Source organism: Gekko japonicus, unplaced genomic scaffold (genome assembly GCF_001447785.1).
Source record: "Gekko japonicus isolate JY-2015 unplaced genomic scaffold, Gekko_japonicus_V1.1 scaffold558, whole genome shotgun sequence".
Lineage (NCBI taxonomy): Eukaryota > Metazoa > Chordata > Lepidosauria > Squamata > Gekkonidae > Gekko > Gekko japonicus.
The window spans coordinates 791,736-809,940 of record NW_015170908.1 but is presented as its reverse complement, the minus strand read 5'-3'; the positions used below and the strand labels follow the sequence as shown (position 1 = coordinate 809,940).

Here is an 18,205-nt window from a genome sequence, read left to right as displayed (position 1 = left end):
GAGCATCACTTGCCCCAGAGCCCCTAGCTATACCTTGTGGCTAATAGCCACTGATGGACCTCTGCTCCATATGCTTATCTAATTCCCTTTTGAAGCCGTCCATGCTTGTAGCACCCACCACTTCCTGTGGCAGTGAATTCCATGTGTTAATCACTCTTTGGGTGAAGAAGTACTTCCTTTTATCCGTTCTAACCCGACCGCTCAGCAATTTCATGGAGTGCCCACGGGTTCTTGTATTGTGAGAAAGGGAGAAAAGTACCTCTTTCTCTACCTGCTCTTTCCCATGCATAATCTTATAAACCTCGATCATGTCACCCCTCAGTCGTCTTTTCTCCAAGCTAAAGAGCCCTAAGCGCTTTAACCTTTCCTCATAGGGAAAGTGTTCCAACCCTTTTATCATTCGAGTTGCCCTTTTCTGCACTTTTTCCAAAGCTATAATATCCTTTTTAAGGTGTGGTGCCCAGAACTGCACACAGTATTCCAAATGAGGTCTCACCATTGATTTATATAGGGGCATTATTATATTGGCTGATCTGTTTTCAATACCCTTCCTAATAATCCCCAGCATAGCATTGGCCTTCTTTATTGCAGTCACACACTGTCTCGACATTTTCAGTGAGTTATCTACTACAACTCCAAGATCTCTCTCTTGATCTGTCTCTGCCAGTTCAGACCCCATCAATGTGTATTTATATTTAGGATTTTTGGCTCCAATGTGCATCACCTTGCACTTGGCCACATTGAACCCCATTTGCCATGTTGACGCCCACTCGCCCAACTTTGACAGATCCCTTTGGAGTGCCTCACAATCCTCACTGGTTTTCACCACCCTGAACAACTTCGTATCATCCGCAGATTTAGCCACTTCACTGCTTACTCCCAACTCCAAATCATTAATGAACAAGTTAAAAAGCAGTGGACCAAGTACTGATCCCTGTGGTACCCCACTGCTTACCCCCCTCCACTGGGAGAACTGCCCATTTATACTCACTCTCTGTTTTCTATTAATTAGCCAGTTTTTGATCCATAAAAGGACTTGTCCTTTTATCCCATGATTTTTGAGCTTACTTAGGAGCCTTTGATGAGGAACTTTATCAAAAGCTTTCTGGAAGTCAAGGTAAACAATATCTATTGGATCCCCCTTGTCCACATGTTTGTTCACCCCCTCAAAGAACACTAACAGGTTAGTGAGACAAGATATACTAGTTTTTTACTCCGTATCTTCGGCTAGAAGCCACAGGTTAGCCACGGGTGCACTACACTTCCCAGATGTTGCGGTGTGATCGCGCCCGGAAAATCCGCCTATCATCTGTATCTTTAGTGCGGCAAATGCTCCGTGTGAACGGGGCCTGTGTTTCTTTTCTGGTTATTCTGAGGGGAAAGCTCTAAGCTAGAGAAGAAACACAAAAGGTCTTTCAGATGAAAGTGTTTCCAACTGAAAATAACCCCAAATCCCTTGACAGAAAGGCAGCACGTAAACACAGCAAATGTGCAAAGAATGGACACAAGAAACGTGGGAAATGCCAACTCACTCCCAGCTCTGCAGTCTCTTTGCCAACAGCCTCCTTGTACTTACTCCGTGCGAAGGATAGGTGAGCCAGCCCCAGTCCCCGATGATGGTGGACGTGTCCAGCAAGTTTACTGCAAAACACAGAAGGAAAGCATGTTTTATACAGATTTTTAAAAAATGGTGAGCATAGACTTCCTACACCGCTGGGTCATGTTCATAACAAAAACACATTGGTCAGAGACAGTAAGGGACAAGCACTCTCCCAAAGGCTCAATTTTTTGTGTGCAAGTTTCCTTCTTAAACACAAAAAAGATGCTTCATGCACATTTGCAAGGGTTTGGTTGGACGTTTGGCAAACACATGTGTAAGTACATCATTTCAGCCTCTGGTGTGGAGGCTATCGTTGGCTGTGTGGCCAGAGGGTAGGGCAGACGGTCTCCCGGTATACTGAGCAACATCAGCCCAACCCTTTGTCAAACTGTATGGTGGGAGAGAGGGAAGTGAAGTCTGTGGGCATCTCTCCATGCCGTGCTCTGTGCACGCTCCGATAAACAGAGCTGTGTGCAATACTGGCCGAGTTTATAGCAGGGAGGTGTTGCCCAGAAATGGCAGTGGCCAGCAGAGATGCCCCTAAGGTAACCCGCACTAAAAGTAAAAGTTTAATCATGGACCAGCTATGAATAAAATGAGTTAACTCACATTTTGGTATCTTGTGTCCATTTAGTACCCATGCTCAGGGTAGGACAGTCCCCCCTCCAGAGTGCCTGTTCCCCAACACCATTTGGAATAGCAGTGAGAGGGAAATGTAAATAAATTTTAAAAATGTAAAAAATCAGCAGAGCAGACGTGATGGTGTCACTTCTGGGGGATAACTAGAAGCAATGGTGGTAGCTCTAGGAATTGCCAGGATCTCTATGGTAAAACCATTGAGTTCTCAGCAATTCCTAGAGCTACCACCATCAGTTCTGTGTCTTCCCAGGAAGTGATGTAATTACACTGGTGACACCACCCCTCACACCATGTCCCCAATCCGCTGTCCTACCACTGTTTGCCAGCGCCAGGGGCAAACAACACTTGTCAATTGAAGACGGGCTTGACGGGGGGGGAACTGAGCCGTTGGAAAAATTAACAAAATTAATTAATAAAGAAGATTTGATTTACATTTGAACTGTTGACCTTCCGTATCAGAGCTTTCTCTGTTCTCGTAGCTGCTAGGTTACACCAGCTCAATAGCTAAGCGGAGTCCTGTTCGGTGACACTCTTCAAATCAAAAGTCATAATGGGGATCTAAACTCTGGAGCACTCAGGGAACTTGGTCGGCTGTGTCTTCAGGACAGATCTCAAAACTTGCATTTCCCCCCCTGCGCAATGCATAATGAATTTATGGAATTTGCTGAATCCAGGTAGCCAGTGGTTTAGAAAGGCTTGAGGAGGGGAACAGAGAAATCCATGCAGGCAGCTGTGAGCCACGGGGCCTAAATGGAACCTTCGCGATCAGAGGCAGCGTAGCTCCCAATGTCATTTGCTGAGGATTAACCGCAGGCGAGGACCGACGTCTTTATGCTCTGCTTATGGATTTCCCTGAAACATTTGTCAGTCCCTGCTGGAGAGAGAATGCTGGGCCAGATGGATTTTTTTTTGTCCAATCCAGATGTACATAATACCATAAAAAGAGCCCTGCTGGATCAGACCAATAGTCCATCTAGTCCTGCATCGCGTCTCACACAGTGGCTACCGGTAACCAGTTCCTCTGGACAGCCAACAACAGGGCATAGAGGCTGAGAACTTCCCCGATGTGGCCTCCTGGCTCTGCAATTCAGAAGATCAGTGCCTCTGAATGTGGAGGTTCCCCTCAGCCACCATGGCCAGAAGCCATTGAAAGACTTACCCCTTTTAAAGCTGTCTATTCCTGTGGCCATCATTACATCCTCTGGCAGCAAATTCCACATTTGAATCACTCTGTGTAAAGTAGTATTTCCTTTTGTCCATCCTGAACCTACGGACCATCAGCTTCACACGAAGCCAGCTAGGTGACCTTGGGTCAGTCACAGTTCTCTCAGAGCTCTCTCAGCCCCACCTACCTCACAGGGTGTCTGTTGTGGGGAGAGGAAGGGAAGGCGATTGTAAGCCACTCTGAGACTTCTTTGGGTAGTGAAAAGCAGGGTATAAAAACCAACTCCTGTGCTGCTGATTCTTCTTCTTCCTCTTCATTTGGATGCCCTATTTATATTTTTCTTAGGTTCTGATGTTATTCAAAGCAAAACGAACTGCTCATCAATAGATGCAGATGGAGGTTTGGATTCACACACTCCTAGCCTGGGTGAGCCTTGGGCAAGCTACATTGAACCAGAGTAGTGTAGTGCCCAGTGTATGGTTGCCAGGTCTGGGTTGGAAAATACCTGGAGACTTTGGGGGTGGAGCCAGGAGAGGGTGGGGTTTGTGGAGGGGAGGGGCCTCAGTATGGTACAGTGCCGTAGAGTCCACCCTTCAAAGCAGCCATTTTCTCCAGGGGAGCTGATCTCTGTCAGCTGGAGACCAGTTGGAAAAGCAGGAGGTCTCCAGGCCCCACCTGGAGGCTGGCAACCCTAGCCCAGAGTGCTGGACCAGGACCTGGGAGAGACCCTTTCCTTTTATTATGATGCTCCTCTGATGAAAGGCCTTGAGCATAGTCAAAAACAAATACGAGACACAATACAAAACAATAAACATTAAAATGCATCTTGGTGAATTAAAGCCCATCTCTGTACTGGCATAGAGAAACCAGAAGTGCTAGAAATTTGCCAACGGAACGCGTTGTTTCCAGATTGGTGCCTGCCAGTAAAAAAGAGATCACGCGGGAATCAACAAACAGCTGATATTTACTCAGGACAGGTATAATCCACAGGTCTCTGAGTGGTGTTGATTAATCACGGAATAAGAAAAGGTGATCTTAGACAGTGTTCCCGCTAAGCTGAGTTAGTGTGAGCTAGGTCACCGTTTTTTAGCCTCCGGCTCCAAGGGTCATTTCGTAGAAAAAGAGGTGCAGGAGCTCATTAGCATAACTCATTAGCATAACTCATTTGCATATGTCACACCCCCTGAGATCACCGGAGGTGTGTCCGAAGGCAACACCCACCGCTCAGGCTCCACTGGACTGTTTTGTATTGCTACCTACTGGGGGGGGGACGTGCAGATCTGCCCTCACAGAGGAGGGAGAGCTTGTAGCTGAATAAAACTTGGTCTTAAAGGTGCCACTGGACTCTTTTGGACCGGGGGCGGCGGCGGGGGGAGCTCTGCAGCTTACCTGGCTGCTTCTTGCTCTGACTGAGGGCTGCTGGGAGCAGGGGGCGGGGCTTGTTGCATGTGCCCGCCCCCTGGGCTCTTTACTGCCGGAGCTCCGCTCCTGTGTGCTCCAGCAGGAAATGACCCCTGTCCGGCTCACACATTTTTGTCTTAGCTCACAAAGGATGGCTCCAGAGCAAACTAATTGATGCAGTAGCCAAATCGCTCGCTCACAGCTTTAATGCCAGTAGCTCACAAAGTAGAATTTTTGCTTACAAGACTCCACAGCTTAGAGGGAGCATTGATCTTAGAATCATAGAATCATAGAGCTGGAAGGGACCTCCAGGGTCATCTAGTCCATTGCTCTGCACAATGCAGGAAATTAACAAATACCTCCCCCCCACACACCCCTAGTGACCCCTGTTCCATGCCCAGAAGATGACAAAAAAACTCCCAGGATCCCTGGCCAAAATGGCCTGGAGAAAAATTGCTTCCTGACCCCAAAGTGGTGGTTGGCATTTCCCTGGGCGTGTACGAAAGGGCCACAAGAACTAAGCACTGAGGCAGCTCTTCCCGCCCTCCCTCTCATGATCTGCCCAAGTCCACAGGATCAGCTTTGCTGGCAGATGGCCATCTAGCCTCTGTTAGAAAACCTCCAAATAAGAAGAGCCCACCTCTTATTCCAGAGGCAAAGCAGGAATTGTGGTCAGGATATGGCGTTTGGGTGAAGCGCCCCCTGAGCACTGCAGCTGGTGGGACACACATGAAGCTGCCTTGGACCAAATCAGACCCTCGGTCCATCAAGTTCAGTCTTGTCTACTCAGACTGGCAGCAGCTCTCCAGGGTCTCAGGCAGGCAGAGGTCTTTCACCTCATCGACTGCTAGATCCAGGAACTGGACATGGCAAGGATTGAACCTGGGACCTCCTGCAGTGCATGCCAAGCCAGATGCTCTACCACCAAGTCACAGGCAATGCTCCCTCTAAGCTGTGGAGGCTCGTGAGCAAAAATTCTACTTGGTGAGCCACTGGCATTACAGTTGTGAGCGAGCCATTTGGCTCCTGCATAAATTAGTTTGCTCTGGAGCCATCCCTCCCTGAGCGAAGACAAAAATGTGTGAGCCGGAGGCTAAAAAACTGTGAGCTGGCTCACACGAACTCAGCTTAGAGGGGACACTGGTCACAGTTCCTCCCCTAACCTTCAGTCTGCCTAACATAAAGGCTCACCTGTGGCCAGAAGTTGTCTGGAGGCTTAGATATTAGGGGAAGGGTCAAAGGGGGGGGAGCTCCACTTTGGACGAGGATATGGGAGTGTCAGACTAGGATCTGGGAGACCCAAGTTCGAATTCTGACTCTCCCGTGGAAGCTTGGTGGGTGACCTTGGGCTGTTCACACACTCTCAGCCTAACCTGCCTCACAGGGTTGTTGTGAGGATACAACACAGGAGAAGAGAACAATGTAAGCTGCTTTGGGTCCCTGCTAGGGAGAAAGGCAAGGAGTTAAAACAAATAAATATCAATCCGTACTGTCCTGTGATCAGGCAGAGGCAGGGGGCGGCGATAAGCCAACAACCGTGGTCTGTGCAACAAAACCAGTCTGTATTCACTGATGTTTGAAATCCTAATTCTGTGCCTACTGACTTCTCTGGGGCCCAGAGCAGGGCGTGCAATGTTTCCCTTCCAATCTGCTTATTCCAACCTGCAGGGCCACAGTGGTGTAGTGGTTAAAGTGCCGGAGTAGGATCCGGGAAACCCAGGTTCGAATCCCCACTCTGCCATGGAAGCTTGCTGGGTGACCTTGGGCCAGTCACACACTCTCAGCTTAACCTACCTCACAGGGCTGTCGTGTGGAAAAAATGGAGAAGAGAATAATGTAAACTGTTTTGGGTCCCTGGAGGGGGGAGAAGATGAGGAAGAGGAGGAGGAGGAGATTGGATTTATCCCTTCACTACCCGGAGGAGTCTCAGAGCGGCTTACAATCTCCTTTCCCTTCCCCTCCCCACAACAGACACCCTGTGAGGTAGGTGGGGCTGAGAGCGCTCTTTCGAGAACTGCTCCTGAAAGAACATCTCTGAAAGAGCTTGTAACTGACCCAAGGTCACACCAGCGGCTGCATGTGGAGGAGTGCGGAATCAAACCCGGTTCTCCCAGATTGGAGTCTGCTCTCCTAACCACTACACCAAACTGGCTTGAGAAAGATGGGGTATAAATGGAACCAAATAAAACAAATTTGCGGAAGCGAGATTTCAAATATATGAAAGGAACCAATGCGAATAAATCTTGAGTTCCTTGGAGAATCCAAATGGTTCTGTTTACTGCATACAGTTTTATTCGGGGGGTAACGTATACAGTGTTGCCTGGCTATATGAGCTGGATGGGGCTACCGGCCAATCCAAACGGCACGTTTTCCAGAGGAGGCCAGCCAGACTGTAGCCGCCTCGCCTCCCCCCACGCAAACTGGACTGGATGAAAGAGAATGTTCATAGGAGCGTTCAAAGGCATTTTGTTTCCCCGGCACGAGTGGCTGGATTTGCCTGGACCTCCTCATTAACTTAAGCTGGACTCCCTGGAGGCGCAGGACTTTTAAGCAGGTGACTTTGATTTCTCCCCCCACCGCCACCCTTCCCCCCCTCCCGCTGTCTCCATTTGGGAGACGTTGTTCTTTTCTGCGGTGCTGGGAGTGGGCTGGGAGTCGAACCATGCACCACGGGGCATAATTACCTTGGCTTTCAGTGTGCAGACTTCAAACTTGGATTATGTCCCCCGAGAAATGGGAAACAAATATAAAATTCTCGGCCGAGCCTCTGGAAAGTGGAGATTGCAAGGAGCAAAATGTGAGCCTTGTGAAATTCTCATTCAAACGTCTCCCTCGGTTCTGGAGTTACCCTGCTACCTGGTCTCATTTCCAAAGTCTAGCCAGGGCATTAGTGATCCTCGGTGTTTCCATTAGATTTCTGAATTTCGTACACGGGGAATTTGTGAACAAAAGTGCACAGATCTCAGAAGCTAAGCAGGGTCAGCCCTGGTTAGTACTGGAGAGCCAGTTTGGTGTAGCGGTGAGGAGCTTGGGCCGGGTTTGATTCCCCACTCCACCACGTGCAGCCGGTGGTGTGACTTTGGATCAGTCACAGTTCTCTCAGAGCTGTTCTGGAAAGAGAAGTTCTTAAAAGAGCTCTCTCAGCCCCACCTACCTCACAGGGTTGTTGTGGGGAGGGGAAGGGGAAGGAGATTGTAAGCCGCTCTGAGACTCCTTCAGGTAGTGAAAGGTGGGGTATAAATCCAACCTCTTCTACTTGGATGGGAGGCCGCCAAGGAAGCCCAGGGTCGCTAGGCAGAGGCAGGTAATGGGAAACCACCTCTGTTGCTCTCTTGCCTTGAAAACCCAATGAGGTTGGCATAAGTCAGCCGCAACTTGACGGTACTTTCCTCCACCACCAAGTTTGTTGCAGCTCTCTGAGTTCTTTCATTGTCTTTGCCTCTTCACTCCCCCTCTGCATTACCAAGACGCATGCATGCTTTGATCAAACAATGGGAAAAAGCAATCACGATGCGACATTACATCTAGTGATATTAGGATCCCTTTTGTGTGGTGCACATGCTTGATTACCGCTCTGTTGAGATTACAATTCGATCCGCAGGCTTGATCCCCTGAAATTTATTTTTTTAAAATGTCTGCAACTGGTATAAATGGCAAAAGAAGGCAGTTCGCCATATGTGGGTGTGGGTTTCTGTGTTACTGACTTACGAAACAGATGTCTTGGCAACGTGGCTCATCTGATGTCTGTTTTCTTGGCCCACGGTATCACCTGGGCTCAGTGGATGAGTATGAAGTTGTCAGATTTTGGGGTAGTCATGTTCCTCTAAAAGGGTCACGGTAGTTCAGAGGTTAAGATGCTGAGCTGCAGACCAGAAGGTCTGTAGTTCGGCTGTTCGAGACCTGAGTGTGCCACATGATGGAGTGAGTGCCCGTCTCTGGTCCCAGCTCCTGCCAAACTAGCATTTTGAAATCAAGAAATTGCAAGTTGATAAATAGGAACCGCTTCAGTGGGAAGGTAACAGCATTCCGTGTGCCTCGGCGTCTAGTCATGCCGGCCACATGACCATGGAAATGTCTTGGGACAACGCTGGCTATTCGGCTTGGAAACGGAGATGAGCGCCGCCCCCTAGAGTCGTATTTGACTGGCTTTCTAGCAAGGGAAACCTTTATCTTTACCTTTAATGTTCCCCTAATCCAGTTGGAGCTGTGGTGGCTCAAGTGGTTAAGACGCTGAACTGCAGGCTGTGGAAGGTCAGTAGTTCAGCAGTTCGAGACCCGAGTGTGCCGCATGACGGAGTGAGCTCCTGTCTCTAGTTCCAGCTCCTGCCAACCTAGCAGTTCGAAAGCAAGAAATTGCAAGTAGATAAATAGGTACCCCTTCGGTGGGAAGGTAACAGCGTTCCGTACGCTTTGGTGTTGAGTCATGCCGGCCACATGACCACGGAAATGTCTTCGGACAGCGCTGGCTCTTCGGCTTTGAAACGGAGATGAGCACCGCAACCCTAGAGTCGGACTCGACTGGCTTTCGAGCAAGGGAGACCTTTACCTTTACCTTTAATCCAGTTGTATTCCCAGAGTACCCCACCTCCCCAGACTATGTGAACAGTGGTAAAAAACCATTGCTCTTACCTGGATAGCCCAGGCTAGCCCGATCTCATCAGATCTTGGAAGCTTAGTAGGATTGGCCCTGGTCAGTACTTGGAAGGGAGACCACCAAGGAAGTCCAGGGCAGGCAGTAGCAAACCACCCCTGTTCATCTCTTGCCTTGAAAACCCCATGAGGGTTGCCATAAGTTGGCAAAACAAAACCCCCAAAAGCCACTGCTTGTTAGAAGAACATTTGCTAGGATGCGGAAAGCTCTTTGTGATTTGCCAGCAGGGTGTGTGTGTTTGTGTATCACTTGAATGCTGCTTTAATTTTAATTGTCAGATCTTCACCAAACATTAACCCATGACATTTTCAGGACGAAAGGTGTACTGTCAGGGGGAGAGACACTGAAACATTCCCTCAACTCTCCCCCATGGAACTGTTCCAGTCAGTTTCCACTACCACATTGGCGTCTCCTTCGGCACTTCATTTTTTGTTAACAGTCCTTCTTATTTCTGGGTCCTAGCCAATTGGGGATCCTGTAGCCAATGTGATATCACACTACCGCAAAGCTCACCAGTTCTCGCCCCATGAAGGCCTCAGGAAGTCAACTCGCAATAAAGTCAACAATTCCTGTCTTCGCTCCGAGTGAACGAGCAAACGCATCTGCTAATGTTCACCTCCTCCCCCAAAAGCATCATCAACAAGATGGTGCTTTTCACAGCTGCCAAAAGTTTCCCTGAAAAGTCCCTCCTGTTTTGTCTCATTGCCCATCACTGTTGCTATTATTACATTTTTTGCTCTATAGTTGTCTGGTTTATTGTATTCTTTGACATACTGCTCCGGGGACACAGATTATAAAAGACGGTGAATATGAGAAATGAAATAGATCGAGATGGGTAGGCGTGTTAGTCTGTCTATAGCAGCAGAAAAGAGCAAGAGTCCAGGAGCACCTTAAAGACTAACAAAATATGTGGCAGGGGATGAGCTTTCATGAGTCACTGCTCACTTAAGGTTGATGGATTTCCATTCTGTATGGCTAAAAGCAGGGCTATTTTTGAGCAGGAACGCACAGGAACGGAGTTCTGGCTGGCTCCCGAGGTGGCCACGCCCAGCAGGAACTCATTAGCATAATAGGCCACACCCAACAGCAGAAACTCGTTAGGATTGGCTACATTAGGGGTGTGTGGCCTAACATGCAAAGGAGTTCCTGCTACAAAAAAAGGCCCTGGGTTTTGACAACAAACAAGGTAAACAGAATAAGAAGCAAAAGGTGGGTGTGGCTGGATGACCACACTTCTGGTAACATGGGGTTGCGGCCTAACATGCTAATGAGCTGTGCTGCCAGGGTGGGGCCTAATATGCTAATGAGTTCCCGCTGTTGGGTGTGGCCTATTATGCTAATGCGTTCCTGCTGGGCTTTTTCTACAAAAAAAGCCCTGGCTAAATGTGCTGCCCTCCATGGAGATAGATCGAGATGGGTAGCCCTGTTAGTCTGTCTGTAGCAGTAGAAAAGTGCAAGAGTCCGGAAGCACCTTAAAGACTAACCAAATATGTGGCAGTGGAGGAGCTTTCATGGCATCTGAAGAAAGTGAGCAGTGACTCATCTGAAGAAAGTGAGCCGTGACTCATGAAAGCTCCTACCCGCCCACATATTTTGTTTATCTTCAAGGTGCTACTGGACTCTTGCTCTTTTCTACTGCTATGAGAAATGAAACTTTGACATACTGTCAATTGCATCTGAACAGGTTGCCTTCATTCAGTTCTGCAACTCTAATTCCCTGGGAATGTCGTGGAAGCCCCTTCTCTTTTGTTCTCAGAACAAAATGGAAGAGGAAGGAAGTAGGAGGGTTATAAGACAGGACAAGCAAGCGTCCTTGGTGGAGCATTGGTTCATTCCAAAGAGACTGAGGCAACTCCATGTTTTGCAGAACGGGTTTTTCTTTCACTAATAATGCATTCCTCCTTTCAAAACTATGCTTGAAAACTAGGCTTGCCAAGTCCCCCCGGGGGGGGGGGAAAACCCCGCCCCAGAGGCCCATTCCCCGCCGCCAGCAGATCGGGCCCCGGGGGGATCCCCACCCCGGTGTGTGCGTCACCGGGAAGTGACGTTGTTACGCCAGGCACGCTGGGGGCGGAGCCACGGTCATCCGAGGGAAAACTCTATGTTTTCCCCTCGGATGGTCATGGCCCCGCCCGCAGCGTGCCTGGCATCATAATGTTACTTCTTGGTGACGTGCGTGCGGTGCGTGCGTGCTTTGCGCGCGCTCCAGCCGCAGACCGGGAGTCCCCGGTAAGGAGATTTTTCAACTTGGCAACCCTATTGAAAACTGAACTTACCCTGTTTGCAAAATTCATTTCCCCCCTAAAGTTGAGCGCCCTTTATATGTATTGATGATGGATGAGATCCAAAATACCTGTTCTATTAATGATAGAGGCCTCCTCTGATAAAAACAGTCTTCTACCAGTGTAAGGATCCCTCCCCCCATGGAACATTGTTTTATTTTATTATTTAGCTTTGGTGCCATGTCACCTGCCTCATTTCAGAAGGTGGGGACACCCAGGCCAGGCCTTGGAAACTGACCGTACCAGTCTGATAGGTTTCTACGGGAGTAGGAGGCACTTCTGGTATGCTGGTTCTAAGCCATATAAAGATGGAAACACCCAGAACAGGACCGTGGAAAATGGCCCAAGAAGGTGGGGACACGCCTCAGAAAATGAGTGTACCAGTCTGATAGGTTTCACAGAATGTTGTTGTTCAGTCGCACAGTCGAGTCCAACTCTTCGCAACCCCATGGACCAGATCACGCCAGGCCTTCCGGTCTTCCGCCGTCCTCTGAAGTTGGCTCAACTTCATGTTCGTTGCATCGATGACACTGTCTAACCATCTCACCCTTTGCCGTCCCCGTCTTCTTTGACCTTCAATCTTTCCAAGCATCAGGGTCTTCTCCAGTGAGTGCTCCCTTCTCATTGGGTGGCCAAAGTATTTGAGCTTCAGTTTCATTCTCTGGCCTTCCAGGGAACAGTCAGGGTTGATTTCCTCTAGGATTGACTAATTTGATCTTCTTGCAGTTCAAGGGACTCTCCAGAGTCTTCTCCAGCACCATAGTTCAAAAGAATCTATTCTTCGGTGCTCAGCAAATAGAATAGAATCACAGAATTATAGAATCACAGAGTCGGAAGGGGGGGGGGATACAGGCCATGTAGTCCAACCCCCTGCTCTGTGCAGTATCATCCTACAGCAGGTATGTACAACAGGTAGTTCGCGATCTACCAGTAGATCGTGGAAGGGTCAGAGGTGGATCACCAGCCCCACTTGCTCTCCTGGTCTGCAATTCTTTCTGGAACTTCGTCTCTCTTTTTTTGTGTGTGCTTATTTTGCTTACCAGTAAATGACAGAAGGTGCATTATAAATGGGGGGGGGGTGGAACCCAACTTTAGTTAGTTTAGTTTAGAGCCAGTTTGGTGTAGTGGTTAAGTAGGGTGTCTGTTGTGGGGAGGGGAAGGGAAAGGAGTTTGTAAGCCGCTCTGAGACTCCAAGTGAAGGGCGGGGTATAAATCCTATCTCTTCTCTTCTTCATCATCTTAAAATCTAATTTGAAACTAATCTGAAACTTTACTTTCATGGTGGTAGATCACTGGCAGATCAAATCAGTCAATCCTAAAAGAAATCAACCCTGACTGTTCCCTGGAAGGCCAGATAATGAAACTGAAGCTCAAATACTTTGGCCACCAAATGAGAAGGGAGCACTCACTGGAGAAGACCCTGATGCTGGGAAAGACTGAAGGTCAAAGAAGACGGGGACGGCAAAGGATGAGATGGTTAGACAGTGTCATAGATGCAACAAACATGAAGTTGAGCAAACTTCAGAGGACGGCAGAAGACCGGAAGGCCTGGCGTGATCTGGTCCATGGGGTCGTGAAGAGTCGGACTTGACTGTGCGACTGAACAACAAAACAACAACAAGAAGATCACCAGCACTTTTGGCCAGAAAAAAAAAGATCACTACCTGTTCGAAGTTGGACATGCCTGTCCTAGAGCATCCGACAGGTGTTTGACCAGCTGCTGCCTAAAGACTGCCAGTGAGGGGGAGCTCACTGCCTCCCTAGGCAGCTGATCCCACTGCCGCACCACTCTTACTGTCAAAAAGTTTTCCCTATTACCCAGCCGGTGCCTACCCGCCCTTCCTTTAAACCCATGACTGCGAGTCCTCTCCTCCGCAGCCAACGGAAACAGCTCCCTGCCCTCCTCGAAGTGACAGCCCTTCCGAGACTTCAAGAGAGCAATCATGCTCCCCTGTTGCTATGGGAGCAGGCCATCCTTCTGCTATGCTGGATTCAAGCCATATAAAGATGGGGACACCCAGTACAGGGCCTCGGGAAATGACGGTACCAGCCCGATAGGTTTCTCTGGGCGTAGGCAGTCCTTCTGGTATGCTGGTGCCAAGCCATTTAAAGCTTGAAAGGTCAACCCTAGAATCTTGAGTTGGGCCCGGAAACAAATTGGGAGCTTGTATAGACGGACCAAGGCTGGGGTGAGAGGGTTCCTATGACTCACTCCAGTCACCATCCTGGCTGCAGCATATATGTCTCCTCCACTGCAGTTCACATGCATACACATAGAGATGCTCAGGGCTATTTTTGGGCAGGAACGCACAGGAACGGAGTTCCGGCTGGCTCCTGAGTTGGCCACGCCCAGCAGGAACTCATTAGCATAATAGGCCACACCCAACAGCAGAAACTCATTAGGATTGGCTACATTAGGGGTGTGTGGTCTAACATGCAAAGGGGTTCTTGCTACAAAAAAAGGCCCTGGGTTTTGACAACAAACAAGGTAAACAGAATAAGAAGCAAACGGTGGGTGTGGCTGGATGACCACACTTCTGGTGACATGGGGTGTGGCCTAATATGCTAATGTGCTGTGCTGTCAGAGTGTGGCCTACTGTGCTAATGAGTTTCTGCTGTTGGGTGTGGCCTGTTATGCTAATGAATTTCTGCTGGGCTTTTTCTACAAAAAAAGCCCTGGAGATGCTTATGAAGCTGCCTTCTACTGAATCAGACCATTGGTCCATCAAGGTCAGTGTTGCCTACTCAGACTGGCAGGGGCTCTCCAGGGGCTCAGGTCTTCCACATCACCAACTGCCCGGTCCTTTTAATGGGGATGCCAGGGACTGGACCTCCATGCCAAGCAGAGGCTTTACTACTGAGCCACAGCCAAAGTAAAGTTGCTTGGGTTGGGTGAAGACTCCACTATTAATGGTCTATCTAAACCTTGGTTCCCATTTGTTTGACATTTGTCATGAGCAGCACTTCAAGTAAATTTGCATCTGCGTGGTTGATAGCCTCGATCAGCACATAGGCAGGCAGCCAGTATTCACTCCTGGCATTTGGTCAGAACTTAACTGGACTGCTGGGAAGGATAGTACGGGCAGCCTTCTGGTTCAGTTTAGAAAGCTATGAAGACTACAGTTCCCATTTGAAGAAAACTTAATAAAAACATATATATAGAGATGCTCAGGGCTATTTTTGGGCATGGGGCTCGGCAGTGGAGCTGCAAGGCCACCGCCGGCCGGGACCGTTGGGGGCGGGGTGTGTGGCCGTATGACACACTTCCGGTGATGTCAGGGGTGTGGCATATGCTAATGAGTTATGCTAATGAGTTCCCCTAGCTCTTTTTCTACGAAACGACCCCTGGTTAGTCACTAGGACACGGTGAAGGCAGCAGGAGAAGAGGAAGACCCAACTGGAGATGGGTGGACTCAGTCAAGGAAGCCTGTAGCCCTCCGTTTGCAAGGCCTGAGCAAGGCTGTTGAGGATAGGATGTTTTGGAGGTCATTCATTCATCGGGTCACCAGATGTCCGAAGCAATTTGATGACACCCAACATACACCCTTTTTATGCCTGGTCTCAGGTCTCTGCTTATTACTTGAGGGTGCAAATGTTGCTAATTGTGAGATATTCTCCCTGATGAAGAGAGGCTCTGGAAACTACTTTCTCCCCAGACTCTGAAGCTCCTGATTAGTCTGTCTCATTTCCCGAGCGGTGCGTTGGCCATCCCCCACTGTTCTGTTCTTTTTCATCTGCACTTTCTATGCATGCACCGTTTTCTGCAGCTTTCAGTTAACTTGTGTCCTTTCCACCCTCTACGTTATCAATGGACATGTGTGTATTATTTGCTAGAAGACTGTAAGACACACACACACATCAGCCTTTATGCGATGGTATGTCCGGGCGCACTGAGACTCGTTCCGGCCAGTGTTTCAGCAAAAAGCAGGAGCGCATGGTTGCACAGGGGCCATGCTGCACAAAAAATGCTGCATGCTCCAGTTCCAAAATTAAGTGTAAAATTTTTCCCAGTCCAGCTAGTGTTAAGTACTGCACACCCACTGAATTTTAGGAAGGATAAAAGAACGAAACTGGAGAACCCCATTGTTCCCTATCCTAATAAGTAGATTTCTGGCACATTCAAATGCTACTGCATTGTTTCGACCCTGACAGACCACCCACTCAGTTGAGGAAGGGGAACCCCCTGGGATACTTAATGTGCATTAAATAACTTTCCCCATCCTCAGTTTTCGTTCTTTAATAGTATTTCCAGATATTTTGTAGCATTACTTTAAACACAAAGGGGTGATTGATATTCACCTGCAGGGGGTCCTTCTTTTGGAGGATTCCGTTGCTAGTAGGTTTGGTGCAATTTTTTATTTTTATTTTTTACAGCAAAGGAAGATTCAATATTGGGTTGCTTAAAAATTCAGGGGTTTTGATTTTTTTTTTTAAGTGAATCTGTCCACACGACTACCATGATAAATGCAGTTGAGAAGGACTGCGCGTGTCCAAAGAACTACGGCTTATTGTTCATGACACTAATAGTGACGACGGGCTCCGTGCCACGCCATTTTGAGCATTAATCTTTCATTGCTTCCCTTTTCATCTCGAAAGGCTGAGCGGGCACACGCAACCTGCTGTATCGCCCGAGCATTGGCGCTCATGGCTCAGGTGGGACAAAGGTGGCCTGATCCATTTGGCATTTGTCCTGCGGCTTTCCCACATCCAGTGCTGCATTCTGCATGTCTCAAATGCATTTCTGCAAGCTTTCTTTGTGCAGAGGTGACACCCAATGCGCATTGGGATGCCTACATAATACATGTTCCATGAGTACCCATCGTGTGCCACAATCCCTACTTCTGCTGGACTTGCTTAATGTCAATACAGTGTCCTGTTCAATACAAGCTGTTCAATACAAGCTCCCACCTTCACAAAATCTGGGGCATATAAAATTATTTATTATTTATTTATATTTATTTATTTAAATTTATAACCCGCCCTCCCCGCGAACGGGCTCAGGGCAGGGAGTTAAATGGTTAAAAGTTAAATGGTTAAAACAAAAACAAAAGCCATACATCTCTTACTCAATGTGGACAATCCAGTATAGTGTATTCGGGGGGGGGGGGATTATAAACAGGGAATAAAAGAGAAGTGTCTATCTTCTTGCATGATCCCATTCAAAGAAGAAGAAGAAGAAGAGGAGGAGGAGGAGGAAGAGGAAGAGGAAGAAGAAGAGGAGGAGGAGATTGGATTTATACCCCGCCCTTCACTACCCAAAGGTGTCTCAGAGTGGCTTACAAACTCCTTTCCCTTCCCCTCCCCACAACAGACACCCTGTGAGGTAGGTGGGGATGAGAGAGCTCTTGACAGACACTGCTCTTTTTCAAGAACAGCTCTTATCAGAACTAAAGCTTGCCCAAGGTCATCCAGCCAGGTGGAAGTGGAGGAGTGGGGAATCAAACCTGGTTCTCCCAGATTAGAGTCCGTGCACTTAACCACTACACCAAACAGGGTAAGGAGGCCCTGCCCATCCACAGCTGTGCCCCAACCGTTACCTGGAGTTCTCACATTTGCAGTAAGGCCTTTGCTGAATTTGGGATTCTCACGTTTGGCATTAATGTATCGGTTTGTAAAATAGTGTCACTAACCTACCCCCCTTGACTCCACAAACTCTGAAGCCTTCCTTCGGCCAAAGGGCCCCTCCTCCAACTTAAAAATGGCTCTTCCCCAACAGGAGATACAGTGTTGGATAGAGGGGCCCAATCTGCATCTCGCATTTGCTCCACTGTTTTACTAAACCCACAATGGAACAGAAAAAGATGCGGCTCAAAACCACATTCAAATACCCCAGAACAACGCCGTACTGACTGCGGCGTCACCCCTGAATGGCCATAAAACAGCCATGAATCTATGCAGGCAGCTACCATAAAACCGAGAAATCAAAGAAAGTGAAAGCGGCATGCAGTGTGGTAAAAGGTAAAGGTAAAGGTTCCCTTGCTCGAAAGCCAGTCGAATCCGACTCCGTTTCAAAGCTGAAGAGCCAGCGCTGTCCGAAGACGTTTCCGTGGTCATGTGGCTGGCATGACTAAACACCAAGGCGCAGGGAACGCTGTTACCTTCCCACCGAAGTGGTACCTATTTATCTACTTGCAATTTCTTGCTTTTGAACGGCTAGGTTGGCAGGAGCTGGAACTAGAGATGGGAGCTCACTCCATCATGCGGCACCCGGGTCTCGAACTGCTGAACTACCGACCTTCCACAGCCTGCAGTTCAGTGTCTTAACCACTTGAGCCACCATGCAGTGTGGACATGGCCATAAAATCCGACAATCAATCAAAGTGAAAGTGGCATGCCCTGTACAGGGGAATTTCTGTTCCAGCGGTGGGTTTGGTAAAACAGTGGAGCGAATGCTAGAGGCAGATTGGGCCAGGGAGTGAAAATTGGTGTGTATGTCCAGGGGATCGTTTATTTATTTCAAGCTTGAA

At 48.5% G+C, this 18,205-nt stretch overlaps 1 protein-coding gene across 1 annotated transcript in view; it reads right to left on the bottom strand.

Moving 5' to 3' along the window:
• Positions 1-18,205, bottom strand: part of EPHA8 (EPH receptor A8) — a 110,900-nt gene that overhangs the window by 63,377 nt on the left and 29,318 nt on the right. The window contains exon 2 of the mRNA XM_015418659.1: positions 1,577-1,641. Coding sequence (XP_015274145.1) covers positions 1,577-1,641 — 65 coding nt within the window. The remainder of the gene's footprint in view (positions 1-1,576; positions 1,642-18,205) is intronic.